The 19,188-nt window shown below is 35.3% G+C and overlaps 1 protein-coding gene across 2 annotated transcripts in view; it reads left to right on the top strand.

Moving 5' to 3' along the window:
- Positions 1–19,188, top strand: part of DOCK2 (dedicator of cytokinesis 2) — a 197,882-nt gene that overhangs the window by 134,501 nt on the left and 44,193 nt on the right. For both annotated transcript variants that reach the window (XM_040604553.1, XM_040604555.1), the window contains exons 30-33: positions 4,187–4,265; positions 14,603–14,703; positions 14,799–14,857; positions 17,793–17,941. In XM_040604553.1, the coding sequence (XP_040460487.1) occupies positions 4,187–4,265; positions 14,603–14,703; positions 14,799–14,857; positions 17,793–17,941 (388 nt within the window). The remainder of the gene's footprint in view (positions 1–4,186; positions 4,266–14,602; positions 14,704–14,798; positions 14,858–17,792; positions 17,942–19,188) is intronic.

Consider the following 19,188-nt stretch of genomic DNA (forward strand, 5'->3'; position numbering starts at 1 on the left):
TGATGATGAAAATTAAGGGAAAATGTGACAAGACAAAAAAGTTAAACAGAAAAACCACCGAATTACATTATCTGTATGCGACATCAGGATCCTGTCCTTTGGTCACCCCATATCAGTCTAAACTGAGCAGCAATCCTGAAGTGCAGAGGAAAGGTAAGCTCCAATGACCTGTTCTACGAGCAAGGGAAATTAAGTTATATTACAGTGTGACAAGATAACTCCTTTCAGTAATTTTTCTCAATAACTTCAGAATTCAGACAGTTTGTATTGTATTTCTCTGAGCTGTTCTGGGGCACTCTTTTGCCATCTTTTTTCTACCCACATCTTATCCATTATCTCAGTTAGAATTGATAACTGAATAATTGTGTAAGGAAAGATGACTTCTCCAGTCAAATGACTTTAACTCTCTCCTCTTGGATCAATGTTTAGCTCTTTAAATGGGAATATGCTGTCAGTAATAATTAAAATGATATTTTTCTCTTCCTTTCATCAAAATCTCTCAGTGTTTTATAAATATCTGTTCAGCTTTGTACTTGTGGCTAGTTAATTAATACCCCTTTTCACTGAAAGGGGAGACTGAGGCATATAGAAATGAAATCATTTAGTCAGGACATCATGGCATGGGCAGGAGCCAGGAATAGCATTCAAGCTACTGCCTGAGTGACTTCCAGTGACAGAAATAGATACACCCTTTAGGCAAAATACAAATGCATGAAACTATTTGGAACTTGACAGCCTGGAAGTATTGCATGCTTCCTGTAAATATATCATTCGACTATGTCAGATAAAAATATCTGTAAAAATAAAAAGGATATTCACATAAGTTAGCTTATATATAATCATATTGTATAGAACCCTGTAAATATTTTTAATATTATCAGCAATTTTTACTGGACATTATGTACCTCAGTATTTCTCAGGTGTCCTTGGGGCTTTTTCTGTACAGCTAAGGTTAAACTAGAAGCTCTTCACAAAAACTTTAAAACAACGATACCGACATACACAAGTATGTCCATATCATGAAATAGATTTGCACTAATAAATTTCATCTGTGTGTTATGATTATTTCTACTGTATCTTGCATGGTATTTCTGTGCTAAAAGACAAGGCACCTAAAAGCGTGAGGGTGTTTTAATGTAAGATTGAATTATCAGCACCATACCGGATTCTGCCCAAACAGCATTTTTAGGTGACACGTTGCACTGCGTGCTGGAGTAGTGTGTAAATACACAGAAGTTTGAAAATAAAAAAAGCTTCAAAAATGGAGGACACCCCCTCCCACTCCAGGAAAGGAATTTCTGAGTGAAGGGAAATGCTACTATATGAAAGCTAGAGCTGAAAAACTTGATTACATGAATTGGCAAGAAATATACTTGGTAAATCAAAGAAGCATCTACAGCAATGTAGTTCTACAGAAAAGATGATGTTGAAAAGGCCTTGACCCAAAACTCCTACTCAGAAGAGTAATGGGGATGCTGACAGACAGAATAACATGTGGGTGTCCGTGATTCTGCCTAGCTGTGTATTTTTTTGTGTGCTGTCTGATGTAGACCATCATTTTTAGAATCCCCCTTTTTTTTTGCCAAATATTAAACTGTTTGTGTCAAGCATCAGGCAGTCTTGTAGAGATAAATGTACCCATACAAGTAAAGTGTTAGGGAAGAATGTGTTTATTTTCTTGTGGGTAGTGTGGGGCAGCATTTTCCAGAATAAGACCTGATCACATAAAAGGCTGAAAAGGAAGTACAACAGCCTGTTCAGGCCAACAGAGGTGACAATTGCAGTGGATTCACAGGGTGATTCTATGATTATACAGAGGTGGTTTAGGAGAGTGGTGATAACCTGCAAGAACTGTATTGAGCAAAACTAGGTTTCTTGAACTTGAGGTGATTTGATGACACTCAGATCAGACCCTTAATCCATCTGGCAGGATTAGCTGAGCTATTGTTTAAAAATTTGATCAGAGTATGCCCTAGACTATTGGAAAGAAACTCATCCAAATGTGCGGGATGATGCAGTAAGGGTAGCACAGCATCCTTAGAAGTCTGTTACCCTCCAATGCCGCAGTTACTGTAGTAGCTGAAAACATGGTATCCTTTGGATCACATTAAAAAAAAAAAAGGAACTTTGCAAGATGTAACACCATGTATAAATTATTTATTTCCTTGATCACACCAACAGTACAGAGGAATGTTACATGGATGGAAAGAAAATGTTGTTCTTTAGGTTATTGCAAAGAATTTGTTCCTTGTGGAAAACCATAATTGTAACAAAGGATTTCAATCTAGCCAGTCAAATTGTTGCCCTAACGAAGTAGGACACTTCTTTGGACTGTTGTTTAGTCATTAAATAGGATTCCCTGTTATAAGCCTGCCAAAAGCTGAACTTTTGTCTTACCTCCCTCATTAAGGATCTGAATCTAGCCCTTGGAAATTTTGGGGGTTATTTTGGTGATCAGACTAAAATTCATGTCACTGACTATTCTGTTTCTGGTAGTGGTTTGGAAGAGGCTGCCAAGGGAACAGTATAACAGCAGAGCTGGGAAGAAGGAGCACTGCTGTGCTCTCCCAGGCTGCAGTGACCAAGGACATTCAGTACTCCTCCCTTCAGTTTGGTCTTTGATGTGTCTGGCTACTTTTACACTGGCCAGTATAAAATTCAGGCATTCACAGCATCCTGTAGGAATGAACTGCATAGCTGAGCAAGATTAGCATGAAACCTCTCTCTTTTTGCTTATTTTGAATGTGCATTCTCTTTTTGTTCAGTGCTCTCCAGTGTTTGTATGAGAAACAGTGAACAGTAAGTTTCTCATCTCCATGGTACTTTCAGTTTTATAGATTCTGCCATATTCCTCCTCAGTCACATAGTGTCCCCTGACTAAAGAAACCAGATGTCAGGCACAATCCATTTAACGTGCCTAATCGTTTCTTTGTCACATTTGCTTGCTTTCTCTCTCTCTTTTTTTTTTTTTTGTTTTGTTTTGTTTTTGTAATTGTTTTATTTTTTTTAAATGGGAGACCAGGACATCACACAGAATCCAACACAAGGATGCAACATTGAGAGTAACGTAGGGATATCCTGTCGTCTCATAATCTTTTGCCAATAATTCTAATTATTGAGTTATTGCTCTTTCTGATGCAACTGAATACTGAGATGGTGGGTTTTTTTTGTAGACCTGTTATAATTATTAGATCCTGTTGCTGTAGGTGATAGCTAGATGACAGTCATTGGTTTTGAACAGTTAGGATTGTTTTTTCTTGTTTTCACCTCTTTCGGGTTACAGTATGTTTGCCCCCACAGTGTTTGCCATAGAAACATTTCAACTTAAAATTTTTTTACATTTTATATATGGGGCAGAGGGAAATGGATCACTTGCTTTCAAAATTGTAAATTGAATTAAACTGAATTATTTAAATAAACTTTATAATATTTAGAGATACAATTGATTTTTGTATTACAAATGTACTGTGCTGGAAAGTTAGACAAAGAAATTAGCTTTAGAAACATGACTTACTCTTGCTGCATTAATAAAGAGCATAAATAGGTGCTGCTTTTCAAGCTAGAGGGCTAATGTTTGCACTCTTCCTCTTGGAAGAAATAACTCTATATTAACTCAGCTTTGAATGTGTTTTTACAATCAACCTGAGGAGAAAGATGGGCAGGGGTGTCATCCTCCCCTCCCCACCTGTGAGAAAACCAAAAAGCTGCACAAAGCATCTTTTAATTGGGAAAATGCAGTGGCAGCTCCAAACTAATAATGTAAGTACAGGAACGCTTTCAGCTGTCAAACCATGTGGAGGCGGCAATAACTCTCTCGTAATTTATTCGGTTTTGTCAAATAGAAGGTAAAATTGTGTTTGAAAGAATTGCTGTCTGTTTTCTCCAGAATGCAATGCGGCATGTAGCAGAAGAAAAGAAATTATGTCTGAAATTTTCAGCGGAGATCAAGAAACTTTTTGACAATTGTGTGCTTAAACTTTTTTTTTTTTTTATGTGTAACAGACCATAAATAGCATGCCATTGCACAGAATGTCCTCTACTGTGGTCATGTATGTGAATATTGCTGCTTCTAGCGTGTTCAGTGTTTAAATATGTTTCCATTGATAAGATATGTGGTTGGAACAGATTTCCAGAGATTACATTAATCTATCTGTATCATTGCTTTATCATTGCTTTTCTTTTCTAGGGTGTTCTTAAGAGCCATCAACAAATTTGCAGAGACAATGAACCAGAAATTTCTGGAGAATATGAATTTTGAAGTCCAAGTAAGTATTTAGGCCTTTTAGCTAAGTTGAGGTAGTCCATGCAGGTGTGGTTGTTCTGGTCTGTCACAGCCCCTCCTGGTACTTTATCAGTATCAAAACGACTGTTGATTTGAGTGTGGCAGGATTAGGTCATCTTTGTTATGACATAAAAATCATACTTTGATTATTTATGCTAAGGCACCCAAATGGAGTATTTTGTACCGTGATTCTCTCAGAACTGGCAAGCAGAAAGCTCTTTTTTATTTCTTAGCCAGCCAAGTGTATTCAGAAAGGCAATCTTTGATGTAATGCACGTAGCCTTTACAATGTCACTGCTGTGTATGTAGGACAGAAAGAGATTAACTTGGATTCCTAGAGTATTTAGCACTTAGTATTTATTTTTATTTTTAACTTGTAGTCTTCCCTGGCAGGTCTATCTTTATTTATTTTCCCCTTTGTGTGCGTGTGGTTTTCCCTCTTTTTTTTTTATTTTTTTTTTAATTTTTTTTTTTATTTTTTGTAGTTATTTCTGAAATAATTTTATATTAGGGTTGTTTTTTCTTTGGTTTGCTCAATATCATTCTTCATAACTTAACTATTTTGTCATTAATTTTACCATATGTTTGGCTTGCTTCAGATGAAAACGTCTGTAGTTTTCATGTTCATTAAACTGTTATTAAAACAAATGCTGTTTTAGAATCAGGATTTGTCACTAAAGGCGGCTTGGTTATGGTGTGTGCTATAGGCAGAAAACACACTAACAAAGTACAATATGAAAAATTACTTTATTTCGCTTATATTAACTGTGATTAAGAGTAAATGTTTTTAGTTTGAAAAATGCTTCCTGATTATGGAGATCTAATCTGTTCATTAGATCATAACTTTCTAACTAGCCATGAAGTTCAGAGAAAGTTCAGAATTCTGCCTTCTTCATTTCTTGGGTTTTATATTTTACAGTTAATCTTGCAATTTGTGATCTGTTTTAAGTGATTCTGCTTTCCTGCATGTGAATATTTAGGCTTACTATGCTAAAAACTGTTCGGGTATCGGTCTCTTGGTCCTTTGCATAACATGCCTTGGTCACAGATAGCTGCAGAGCAGTCATTTCAGTGGTTATACAGGATGAATTTGAAAGACGATAGCAAAAAGAAAGGTAAAACTTGCAATTTATATTCAGTTACAGTGGCCTCCAGTTATGAAACTTAGACATTTTTTCTCATTTTTAATTAAAAATTGTGTACCTTCAAAAAGTGTGACTTTACAGATGTATATATGTATAATGTTAAGAATTTTGAATTGTAGGGAAAGACATTTCTTCTGACAAACTTAAAACTTGTTTTTTAGTCAATACCTCTGCTGGAAATTCACAAATCTTTGACGTATGATATAACCTCTCTTAGGCTACATCAATTTATTAACAACCAAATTGTAGCCTATCGTTTCTATAATACTTGATCATTTTTACTGCAAAATGTCTCAGTAGTTTTTAAAAGCCAATAAAATATGTCTGGTGAACATCAGTATGTGTAGGTTACCAAACCCACGCAGACTACTGTGAAGACTGTATCTGCCACAATTTTATTAGGGTCTCTACTGCCTCTTTCAAACGTTAAAGCAGCAGTTGAAACCTGGAACTTTTTTCAGATTCAGTTTCCTCTAACAGTTCTGTGCATTCCAGAATGTTACCAGCTAACCAGGGATGTTACAGTTCAGCACTGAACCTTGTAGTTCAAGAGAATTTGTTAATGCTTGGTCTTTCGTTCATGACTTGTCAAATACCTGGAGGCTCTGAGTAAGCTAAACAATGTTATAGTAAATAAGTTGTGCCTTCTAAGGAATTGTAGTACACTTGTAGTTTTCACAAGAGCCCTAAAAGTACAAGTCAGGGCGATACCTTACTTCAACGAATAAAAGCTCTGAAAACCTTCTAACAGTACCCTAAATATACCTATTTAAAAAGCTGCTATGGGACTGAAGAAGGTCTGAATAATGCAAAGCATATTACATAATTTTCTTAATTAAAAATTAAAATTTTATTTCCTACTATTATCTGTACATATTCAGATCATGGCTATGTGAATATTTTAATGTTCTAATGGTTCTTTTACTGGTTTTTTCATATTTACATTTTTTGAAAAAAATCCATAAATCAGTGTCTTGACACTATTCAGACTGTAAAAACTTGAATATAGAGAGGTACTTAAAACTGCAAATGTTATTAATGAAATGAGAAACTTGAAAGGTCCTTCAGTGCACTTACTTCATTTTCTGAGGATCAACTTTATCCAAATAATTTCTACCAAGAATTTTGCCTAAGTATTGTAAAACCTTTTATGGTAATAACAGTCTGGGTCTTTCCTAAACAGACCATATTATCCTTAAAGTTACAAAAATTTCTTAAATGCTCCATAGTGAGGCATAATGGACAGGAACAAAGAGTGGAAATGGGAAGGAATAGAAGAAAGAATAGGCTCAAATAATTTTTCTAATAAATATTTCTTTTCAAGTCATAGCTGAAATCTTTCTACTCTGCAGTATAAATCCACTTTTCTTTGTTATGTCCTTTCGGGCTGAGGGAAGTTTGGTTTTGGTGGTGTAATTTTTCGTGTGGATTGCACTTATTTGGATTGTTCTCTAATAGCACGAGTACTGAAATATTTTCTGTAGTCCAAGAAAATTTTTCTGCATAATTAGAAAATAAGCAAATAACGAGAGAGAGAGACATGGTATATATTTTTTTAATATGAATATATCTTGGCTGTAAGCAAACGCGAGCAGTGGTTAACTCAAAGTGAATGCAAAGCTTCTGTTTATGAAATACCTCACTTCATAGCTACTGTGTAGCTATATTTCTATTTTGATTTGTATGCACATAGAAATATCAGGAATTGGAACAAAAATCTTGCCTTTGCTATTTTGATCCAGGAGGCAATTTCGAAGTAGCATAACTTTGAGTGTTGTGCAGAGCTAAACCTGATAATCCTGTGGCCGGGTGGAGCCAGGGCAGCCCACCCGGCACTCCGAGCCTCGGTGTGTTTTGGTCAGGTCCCCGAGTGCCACCGGAGAGGCTGGGTACGCAGCACCAGTAGGTTCCCTTGTGACTATAACCAGTGGGCCAGATACTGATTACAGCAAGGCTGGGGTATGCTTCTGAAAATCAGAACGGAGGCAACCGTGTACCGTGGAGTGCAACTTCACCTCAGCTCTTTTTCCGAACTCCAGAAAAATGGGATCTTGAAATGTGCTTCTGCTATTGCTGAACCTGCCAGAGATTTTGGTGAGCTCGTCCAATGGGTTTTACAAATAATGTCCAGCTGTTTCACCTGGTATAAGGAATAGCAGCTGTGCATCTAAATTTAATCTGACTTTGGAAAGATGTTGTATGTCTGTGTTATATAAGTGACTACTACAGATCTAAAGACTTCAGTAAATTATTGCATATAAAGTTTCTGTGAAATAAATGGATTTTCACTCAAAAAAATCCACACAAAAATCCAGCCCAAAATAAGAAATGTTTATTCAAGGGCCGGTGATTTAGTATGCAGAGCCTTCAGGCAATCTTGTCTCCAGTTAGGAGGATGTGCGCTGTTGATTTCTGGTTTCAAAGAAAAAAGGATGAGTAAAGTTCAGATTGTTACTGAGCATATGCAGCAAAAACAATGTCTCAAGACTTGGGAAGCTAAACCAGAGGCAACTATTTTAATATTCCTGATTTAAGCTATAGAAATAGAATATATTGGTATGGGGAAAATAGAGCTACATATCAGTGATTAAAAAAAAAAGTTACATCTTTAAGTTCTTTGTAAACAAGTGAACGATTCATACTGTATGTAGGATGATGTTTTCAAATCTGATTATTAACAAATAGTTGAAGAAATATCTTAATTTAAAAATAATAATTAAAAAGGCAATTTAAAGCAGTGAAGTAAATCGAAGGATTTTTTCACTAGAGTGAGTGATTACATGATAAAATATAGCAAACTAATGAAACAAAACGAGTAGACTATGAAGTAATTAAGGAGCTAAAAAAGGGTTTTTTAAACCTAGACAAAAGCAATGAAGACATTTTTTGTGACTCTGTTGAGACTTGTTAAATGGAGGAAAAAAGGTTCCTGGACTTTGTTTTTGTTTTGTTCTTTTCCCTTGCACTCATTATGTGATTCAGGCAGAAAGGAAAGAAGTGGTATCATTTAAAGACCTGTGAAAGGATGTGGAATATCTGATGAACAGTTGTTACAATCTTTAAAGCTATGCATAAAGTTCAAGCCATAGGTTCAGTGATGAAGCTGTTATATACTTCAAACACCAAAACTATGCACAGCACAGCAGTGATGTGTTAAATTTTCTGCCTTAGTAGGTAGTAAGTCTTAGTATGTAGTAAGTTTGGTTCACTGAGTCCGTTTATGCAGAGAACACTTCTTTAAATTCCAGATTGTCATTGCCATATTTCAAATACAATATTGTCATTGCCAATTTCAAATGTGGGGATCAGACAACCCATCCAGATAACTGCTTTGCAGCTGCGCTTTTGCAGCATGGTAGAACAGACACACCGTAACGTGTAAATTCTGGATTTAGTATGTATGAGTTGAGATGGGTTCTTCTGCAGACTTAAAAAACAACAACAACAAAACCCCATTAAAAGCCGCAAACTATATTTTGGGAAAAAAATATTCCCCGAAAGTCACCTTGGTTTCTTGGGATTAATTATAACAAAAACTGTGTGGTTCATACAATATATACATTCATGTTATCCTCAATAAATGCCCGAGAAGTATATTTCATCTGTGGTAAATAGGACAATTCTGGGACTTTTCAGTACACTTCTCTTTTACCTTTTGTGGTAATTGTACCATGTCATTCAATCCAAAAATGCTACTTTATTTTGACTGAAAACTTCTGTGTTTCAAGACAAAATGTTATATGCATACCTCAAAGATAGCCCTCAGGGTGATAAATAAAAGTGAATAATGAAGGAATAACGTGACTTTCCATAAGCAGTCTAAATACCTTTAACCCCCCCCCCCCCAAAAAAAAATAAATAAATATTGCTTTTTGTACACCCATTTCTATTTTATGCTGAAGAATGTCCAGCTATTTGATTTGCCATTTGATTCACAAGAATTTTTAAGGAAGCAAGTATTGGACAGTAGTGCATTTTTTAAGCCAAATATTATTTGCACATGTGGATATAGAGATCTAGGTATGAAATAAAAGTTACGTTCAACTGTGAATTAATATTTTTTGGTTGTTATATAGAAATGCAATAATTAATTGACATTTTATTTACCAGACATGTCTTAACTGTCAATGGTTTCCTCACTTCTATGAATGCAGAGCTAGGAAAGAAGGTTTTGGGCTTTGGGTTTGTTGGTTCTTGGTTTTTATTGTTATTTATTGGTGGTTTTTTTTCACCAGCAGAAATCCTATTTAAACTTGCAAGTCATCATTTTTTTCCTCTATTTCATTTGAATGCACCATAAGCCAGTCTTCCATCAACAGAAGAATGAAGATAACAGTGTTTAATGGTTCACTTCAAAATTTCAGTTAAATTTTCCAATGCCTATGTTACCTTTATAGAACATATGCAGACCTCGTATGGCATATTTTGCTTCTGTTAGCAGCTGATGTCATTAGCTAGATGTTACTTTTCTCTGTTGTCACTGTCAGCTCATGGCTCCATGAGGTTTTGTTTTAGAAGTCTTGCTCTGTGTAGTAAGTATTTCCATTCAGTGACTGCATGCAACTGCAGTCAGTCTGATTTAAAAAAAAAAAAAAAAAGGCAGCTTATTTTTTCATGTTTTTCCTATCTTTCTTGCATGCACTATGCACCATTAATAATTCAGCAGGAATCAGATGTATTTTAGCATCACAAATAGAATTGTGCAACTTATTTTTTATTTTTAAACCTTCCGTTAGAAATCCCAAGATGAAAAGCTTCACTGCATTATAAATGTACAGGGAAAAATATGCAATACATTGGGCAAAGATATATATATATATATGATAATGATAGAGATTCTAGAAAACCCTAGGAGATCACTGATAAAAGTTCATATTTAGTGCCGCCTGTATTAACTGTACTAGCAATATTAGAATTGTCATATTTTTATATGTTGCATATTGTATTGTGCATTTCAAAATTATCAAACTTCAGAGTTTAAAGTTTGTCTTCGATCCTTCTACCAACATGTACCTGGGTCTTCCTAGAGTAACCTGTGGTAAGTAATTGACTTTTTTGATGTTCATCTGCAAATTTCTTTGGACTTTGAACTCCTTGCTCAGAATGAAAAAAAACCAGACGACATAAATTCTAGAAAATTTTGCATACATGAGACTAATTTTCACTGGACTTGGGAAGCGTCTTATTTTAGAGGTTTGGGATGTTTTCCAAGAAGGAATGGTAGATGTCTGGAGTAGAAGTATTTGCAAGTATTGTTCTTAAACTGCATCATTAAGCAAGAAGCATATGACAAAACCAAGGAGAGAATAGGATTATGGCATGAAAATACTTACAAGCTAAAAACATATAAACCAAACTTTTGTTGGTTTATATAATGTGCTGTGTTTCTTCAAAGCTTCTGTAAACTTCTTTTCATTAACATGAAAATTGTTTACCTTTGTTCTGTCCTTTTGAAGTAAATAACCATGCAAAGATATTTTGGTAGTGGTCCCAAATGATTTTCATAATTTTTTTACTTTGAGATGCTTAATACTCTGTCTTCCATCCCAAAGAAACACTATACCTGTCATGAACCAGGCTTCATACCACAGGAATAAGCCCTAAATATTGTGCTTATAACTTCCAGAATTTATGAATGAGTTGTAACTCTGAAAATTGTATTTGTTAAGACTCCACTTAAACAGAATGCAATGCTTGCTTTACTTAATTTTAATGTTTATCAGTTTGTGAGTTATTCCGAATTTTAGCCTTCACATTCCGCTTATGATTCTGTTTAGTAATTTGTATTTTTCTAGTGTGATATTCTAACAGAAAATCCAGAATAATTTCATGAATTTAGAATTTTAAGACTGCATGATGCAAGTATCTTTGTGACTGAATTTCAATATCTGTGGTTGATCCAGTTAATGAATTTAAACCACAAGTTGCTACTAATTTGTTTAAAATTATTTGTTCTCAAAAGGCTCACAAAAATACTTAAAAAATACGTTTCTTTTAAATTATTTAGTTTTAAGTGATGAAGAAATGCATTCCAATATGTGAAAGAGAACATTACTGAATTAAAACAGTCACACATGGAGAATGTCATATAGCCTAGAAATCAATGGATAATTTTTTATAGATGTTATTCAAAGGTTCAGAAATGGTTTTTCTAGCTAACCTAGCTCAATAGCTGTGGTAGCTACATGTAGTCTGCAATTATGCATATATGCAGAAAGTTTGTAAGTGCCGTTTTTTTGACAAAATCAGAGTAATGAACCCAGTATCTGAAATGTATTATGTCTGCTGGTTTCAAGGGGCTGAGCTTGCTTTCACCATAATATCAAAAGAAAAAAATTCAACAAAACTGTCATCTTGTCTGTTTTATGAAATGCTAGGGTACATTTAATATCTGCAGTAATTTGTCAGAAATTCAAAAGTCTTCCAAAGACTTCATGTTTTTCCTGCATTATCAAAGAGAATTGAGCAAAGATGTCAGTAGAGAAAACACTAGCTGAAAGGTGGGCAGTGGTGCAAAACAGGCATTGGCTTCAGAGGTGTGTACGAGGGAGGAGGCAATACTGTTTACTTCTGGTAGTTATCCTGGACAATCATCCAGATGTCCTCTTTGTGAGATGGCTTGAAATTTCTTACTAAATTAATTCCACATTTTCTAATATGGTGGCTGTAACATTTTCTAGGTGGAAGCCACCATTTGTTTCTGGAGGGGGAAAAAAAAAAAAAACCAGAAAAAAAATTAAGAAAAAAAAAAAAAAAAGAAAGGAGTGAGAAATCCTCTTCTTGAAGTTACCGTAGCCTTACACAGAGGGGTGTTCACAGATCTCCTCACGATGCGTGCTGAGCACCATGCTCAGCCAGCTGAGTCGCCGTGTTTGGGAGGGTTACCACACGCCAGGCCAGCCTGTGCTGCTACTGTCAGATGCTGCATCTCAGTAGGAGTTTGCAATGAATCACTGATAACTCATTACAGAGAGGGTTCACCGCAGCTCCAGCGCACTCTTCCAGTGCTCTGTGCCTAGCTGACTACTCAGCACTGGAGTTCATGTCAACAAGCAGCAAAGCCACTAAGTATCGCACAAATTGGAGCATCAGGGTTCTGGTCCTCTCCTGTTGCTGTGGTGCTTAAGCCCTGCCACATGCTAGGTAACTGGATGTTCAGATGCAAAGCTTCTGTAAATGTTATTGTGGGCTTAAGAGAAAACAAACGAGGCCTCAGAATCATTTTTTTTGGGGGGGGGGGTTGCATTTTTAATATCTTTTTGTATCAGCTTCTGCCATTTTTCACTATTGAGAGACTACTTTGCCTCACAGGGTTTTAAAGTTAGTTTTGGTACTTAAAAGCTTGCGAGTCTTTAATTTGGATCTGCTATTGAAATGCAAAGTATCGTATTTTTTTCAGCCGTCATAGGGTAGTCTGAGGATGAAAGGCAACTTACTTTATAAATAAGGATGTTGAGTCCTTAGAGTGTGACTCTGACAAAGGTGGCATTGAACTTGGAGCTATTAAATGAATAAATAGATAGTTAACTGCAGTAATAAGGCTTCATTTTTCTCCCCATAAGCTAGAATGATTTGAGAAATTATTCATTTTGCTGGCGTAATTGACATATGCAAAGTATCTTCTCTTCACACCAATATATACAGCTTCTCAAGGGACTGAAAGCTCTAAATTGGTAAAATTAATCTTTTAAAATCATTGATAAGTCCTTTCAGGGCATAAATATCATTTATCCTGGGGAAAAGGCTCGGAATTAGTATTTACTACTAGTATACTGTCAAAAATTAGATATGAACATAATTTAAATATTTGCATTAAGGGGGAAAAAGGTGCTGCCCTACTAGTGCTCATATAAAAATGTAGGTTTTAATAAGGCTGTGATTCGTTTGGGTGAATTCGGAGCATCTTTGAATGGTGTAATATGTAACATTAATAACTGTCTCCAATGAAATGCTACTGGAATCTGTGTGTCTGCACCAGGGTTAACTATGCTCCCTGGACTGTAAATACTTGGAGACAGAAACAGCCCTCCTAAGGGCTTTTAAATAAGCAAGCCTGCTAAGGAGAGCTTTAGCTGGGCCTCGAAGGGTGGGATAAATTAAATTCATATTATAGAGGATGTTTGAGAACTTTATGTTGTCTGGGAAATATCTGGGGTTTTGTGTGTGTCTCTGTGTGTTACTCTATTTTTCCTGGTTATTTGTGCACAAGAGGGGCTTCCAGGTTATAAAGGCCAGAGGTCGGTTAAGTTTTTGATGAAACACTATTTCCAGGCTGTTTGGTGTGGGTTCCCAATCTAGGGTTGTATTACACCACAAAAATTAAGAGCTCTGTAATAATGCTATATGGTTTCTTTCCATCCTGAATACATTTACCATTGCCCTTCTACTGTCTCATTGTTACCCACCATGCATATTTTTAGATGCAGCTATATTTTTAAAAGAAATGTCTAAAGCTATTGCTGACTGCTTAGAAGCTTCTGAGAATAGTATTTACTTCCTTGAATTTGTGTTTTGTAGTGGTTTCTTTTTTCCCTTTCCATCTCTAGCATGTGAAAGAAGTACTTCATTTTGATTGTCTGAGGAACAAGTAATTTGCTTTCAGAAAGAGCGAGCTGTGCACTGGAAATACATGGGTTTTTCTTCTAGTTCAAGTACATGACTCAGTACTATTAGTAGTTATTTAGGGATGTATTTTGTCCTTGTTTCATGTAGACAGCTCTTAACATATAGTGGAATTTCACACAAATCGTGATTGAATTAGAATCCAAAGAAGTGACAGTAGATACCTTTTGAAGTAGTTCTCAAATACAGTGTAATTACACTGGGTGCCTTTAGCTCCAGGTTGTTAAGATTCACTGGCATGTAATGTATTTCACTAGTCCTGCTATGGTTCATGGTTTAATGTTGTTAGCTATGAATTTCATATGAATCTTTTTTTAGCAATATTTATTCAGTTGCTGTGCAATATTAAGAGCAAGTGTGTAGTGGTGGTTATTAAAATTCATCTGTCTTTTCTGCTAATTGCATAATGCTAATGATGTACATCTTTGCATAATACAAAAATCTTATACTGCTTGCATCATTTGGTTTTGTAAATTATTCAGCATTATGCGTAGCTTAATATTATTCCTGCTTTTCTCAAAACTATTATAATTTCCTTATATTCAATTTACAGCTTTGGAACAACTATTTTCATTTGGCTGTGGCTTTTATTACCCAAGATTCACTACAGCTAGAAAACTTTTCCCATGCAAAATACAACAAAATCCAGAACAAGTAAGCAAAAATGTATACTTCAGCTTATGTCTCTTATTGTGTAGTAAAATGGTGATAAAGATAATGATAACAATACCTTCTATATTTTTTCCTAGATATGGAGATATGAGACGTTTAATTGGCTTTGCTATCCGTGACATGTGGTACAAACTTGGTGAGTAGGCAAAGGAGCTTAATTGCAACTGAATCCACTGCTTGTTTCATTGAAAAAAAAATTCAGAAATTTATACTGGAATGGAATGTCCAGTGGGATGGTGTCAGCGTTAACACTGAAGGACAGCTCTTCAGCTTCGAGCATGGAACAAGCATATAGCTTATTCTGTATAGAAATCAACGTACAGAATTAATGTGCGTGGTGCGCTGTATGCTTTCTTCTTCCACGTAATTTGCTGGTTTATTCATAAATACAATGTAGTGCAGCAAACCTCCCCGTCTCCCTAATATACCACATCTATTGCTAAGAAACTATCTCCAAACAGGGACATTTTCATCCCTCATGGGGTGTCAATGCTTGCTGCAGAGGCAAGAGGAATTCCCTGACTCTCCCCTTAGTGTGTTTACATTTTACTAACTACCTTTCCTCTTACCCTGCCTTGGTCAAGTAAGTTTTGCAGTGTGTGAACCTCTGACTCAGCAATGTTGCGAGGTAAACTAAGCTATGGAGAGGCATAATATTACCCTATATTATTAAACAAAGAAGCCAGCTGTGATTTTCAAAACGCACTGAAAGGGATGGTTTATTATTATCCAAACTTATGTAGACTATTTGTTTTACCCTGGAATTTTTTTTTCAGTTCTTATGTTAGGATGTGTGAAATTTCTTTATGATCTCTGTTAAACTTGCTAGTTTTTAGGTGTGCCAGTGTATCAGTGCTTGCCTGGAGATTTCAGATGTTTCCATCACGTTGTACATACTCCTTCTTGTGATATATACCCCTTTCAATCTTTCTTTTCTTAGATATTTCTTTTACTATTTTTTAGTAGAAAAAAAATTATGCATCAGTATACTCTGGTGTATCAAAAATACACAGTCAGGATTTTAAAGGTTTTGATACTTTTGCTGATGAAATGGTGAGCTCTCAAACATGTTTTCAGCATGGTCATTCACTTTCTAATTTAACACCATTGTTGTCCTTTTTAATACTGCTAGGTGTAAATCTGGAATTAAAATTTTTCAATTTAACTTTTGATCCTAGAACCATTAACATCTGTTTCTTAAAATAAAAGTTCAAGTTTTCATTTTACTACAAAGTACAAGAGATCTGCGTATTTGAGCTTTCCTGTTTGCATCCTACTCAAGCTGAATCTGAGAGTCCATGTCAAAGACAGTAAACACAATGGCTTTTTAAAACTGTAAGGACCTTTAACAGTTTTGTCTAGCATAATGTTGAAGACCAAAATATTGTTTTCTGATATCCACATGCATTGTTAATTTATTTAAATAATATTCTTACATACCAAATGGAAAAAGTGAGGCAGAGAGAATTTTTTCAAACTAATGTGCAATAATTCTTAATAAATAATGCCCCTTCCATTTATTTTCTATAATTTTCAGACTCCCTCTGTAGCTTTAATAAAAAGGAATCTGCCTGCTGAAAAGCAGTAGGACATCTGAAGTATAAACCACTTTTGATGGATAAACATACAAGATTGAAACAGGCAAATGCATGTCAAAGAATCTCATACCGTGACCTCTGTAGTGCCTTTCAAATTCTAAATAAAATTGCCATGTTCTCTAGGGCAGAGTATCTTCCTTTGTCCTTTTCAGTCATTTAAGGTTTGAGGAAATGTTACTCATGATTTCTGAAATGGAAATAACAGTTGCTGATGGCAGGATTATCTTCAAAAAGCTTTATAATTTTTTTAATTTTAAAAATATTTTTATTTATGTATTTATTTAAAGTTGTGTGTTAAGGTCTTTTGGTTATAACTGTGATGTTAGTCTCTCAGTCGAGCAATAAGTGTTGCTATCATTTAGCTATAAGTTTCTTCTTTCTACTCATACTAGGGGATTGCTTGGGAAAGTGAAGATTTATAGAGGTGAATGGATAGCTACATAACACATGAATTTCTATGGTTTTCAAAAATTACAGACCTCTAAGGCCTAATACATATAAGTGTTGGAAGTTACTCAGTCGTAAGATTCTTTTCAATCTTATTGACATTACTGATTTAACTAGGATTAATAAAGATTTTAAACAACATGAGTGGAAGAAAAAATAATGTTGCATAAAACTGTTGAAGTCAGTTCAGTTATGCTTAGAGTTAGTATGGCACCCATATAAGAGGAAAATCAGAATCCTTTTTAATTACAGAACAAGTGTGGTCATACCTACTTATAAGAATATTTTTTATCTCCTTAAAAGCCTTGGGCAGTATTGACGTTCTTACACAGGTCATTGGATTTTGCTGGTGGTCTGCTCCACATAGCAAATGTTTTTCTTCCCCAAGAAACAAGCAACATTTGAAGAACATCTTGGATCTGGCTGTTTATGCAGATTTGGATTTTCGCTGGCAGCTGATGGAACAGTTGTGCTACAAGATAATTTTGTGTGGGTTTAAGAGTTGAGTTGTAATAGCTAGTGTTTCTATTATTGCTTCCAATGTTTGATGCTTTGGTTGGTTTGTTGTATTGGTTGCATTATTTTATGTTATTCAGATCTGAAAGCAAGTAACATTTTTCTCCTTCATAAGCTAGAAAGGCTACACCATGTGACATTGTTGTGTGATGCTGTCCTACTGATAGAATTGGGGACATTCTTAGGGTTTTTTACTGCCTTCTACTCTCAGTATTTAAAAGATGTCAAAAGCTGAGAAACTGAAATGTTCACTGAAAATGTCAACTCAGCTGGCATATATGCTTATTTCTGGCACTGAATTCTGGCATCTTAGAATGAGACTGTATCCATTAACATGCTTTCCGTTTTTGAGAAAGAATAGAGATGAGTGACTAAGTCATAAGACTTCATCAGCACAGATACTTTAAAACACCGCTTTAAATTATTGCAAGTCCTAAAAGTTTTCCTATTAAAAATATTGGGTTTTTTTTTTCTCTCCTCTCAAATACCTGATTTGTGTTTCTGTTTAAGGCCAGAATAAAATTTGCTTTATTCCGGGGATGGTTGGACCCATCTTGGAAATGACTCTTATTCCAGAAGTTGAACTACGAAAAGCCACAATCCCAATTTTCTTTGACATGATGCTGTGTGAATATCAAAGGACAGGAGAATTCAAAAAGGTAATTAAAAATACTCTGAAAATTCATTAAAAATGTCATGTGTTCATTTTATTTCTGGTAAATGTGTGGTGTGGGCTTTTTTTCCTAAAGAAAGTAAAATCCGAAATATTAAGAACAAAGGAATAGTTCTTTTGCAAGTGAATGTAGGCTCTCCTTAGTGATTTACTTGGACTTAAGTAAAACTTTCATCAAGACAAGAATAAAGTGCTGGATCAGGGGCTCAGAAAGTTTGAAGGATCTTTATCAAAACTTTCAAAATTTTACTGAAAAATATTCTGAGCAGCAGGACATGACATTAATTCAGCCCTTGGTTAAATAGGAGTTAGAATTCAGTGACCTCTAGGGGTCCTTTCTAATCTAAATTTTTCATTATATCCCATCCTTGTGACATAGATACTGATAAGCCACAACTTCCAATTTTTAATACATATCTGACAGATGTAGCAATGAAAAGTTTATTGTGTATTACCAGATTTCTTAGGAAACTCTAACTTTTTTCAATATTTATTATGAGAAAAAACACCACTGTGAAGAACTGATATTCCTAAAACATTTTCTACTGTCATTTTGAAAAGGATTTAAAATCACAAGCATTAAATATTTTTTGTTGATGCAATAGAAATAGGGATGGTGGGACAGGACATTTGGGAATGTGATCTGGCTTGCTGTGGCCACCTGGGCACTGAGTATCTGCCAGCTTCTTTCCTAGCTGACTTTTCTATTCTCTGCAAGCTCTTTGGGCATGGGCTCACCTTATTCTATGTTTGCATGCTGCCTTTCAGAGGAAATTTGAAATTGGAGATTCAGGCTTTGTAGTTACACAAACAATTAATTCAGAACAATCTGTGTCATAGTAACTGGCAAACAAAAAGTCATAATTTTAGACTTTCATAGGAAAGTAAATATAAATATCTTGCTCATGTACCCAGCGATGTTTAATACTTGAAATCATGTGGGGCATTTCTGTGTCGACAAAGTGTGGAACAAATGAGCAGATGGAATTTCCATTTTGGTCTGTGTTCCCCAGTGCAAAGCTTTTGGTTCAAGGCCAAGATTAAAAATCACTTTGCTTCTGTGCATCTGTTCTATGTCCTAATAGTCCTATATTTGCTGCCTTAAAAATGTTTTTTTGCTCTTGGCTTATACTTCATCTCTTGGGAGAGATGCACCGATCTGTACAGACCAAAAATCCTGAACACTCATCAGTCATACTGGCCGACTAACAAGAACAACAGCTTAGGAGCCTG

Source organism: Falco naumanni, chromosome 8 (assembly GCF_017639655.2).
Source record: "Falco naumanni isolate bFalNau1 chromosome 8, bFalNau1.pat, whole genome shotgun sequence".
Lineage (NCBI taxonomy): Eukaryota > Metazoa > Chordata > Aves > Falconiformes > Falconidae > Falco > Falco naumanni.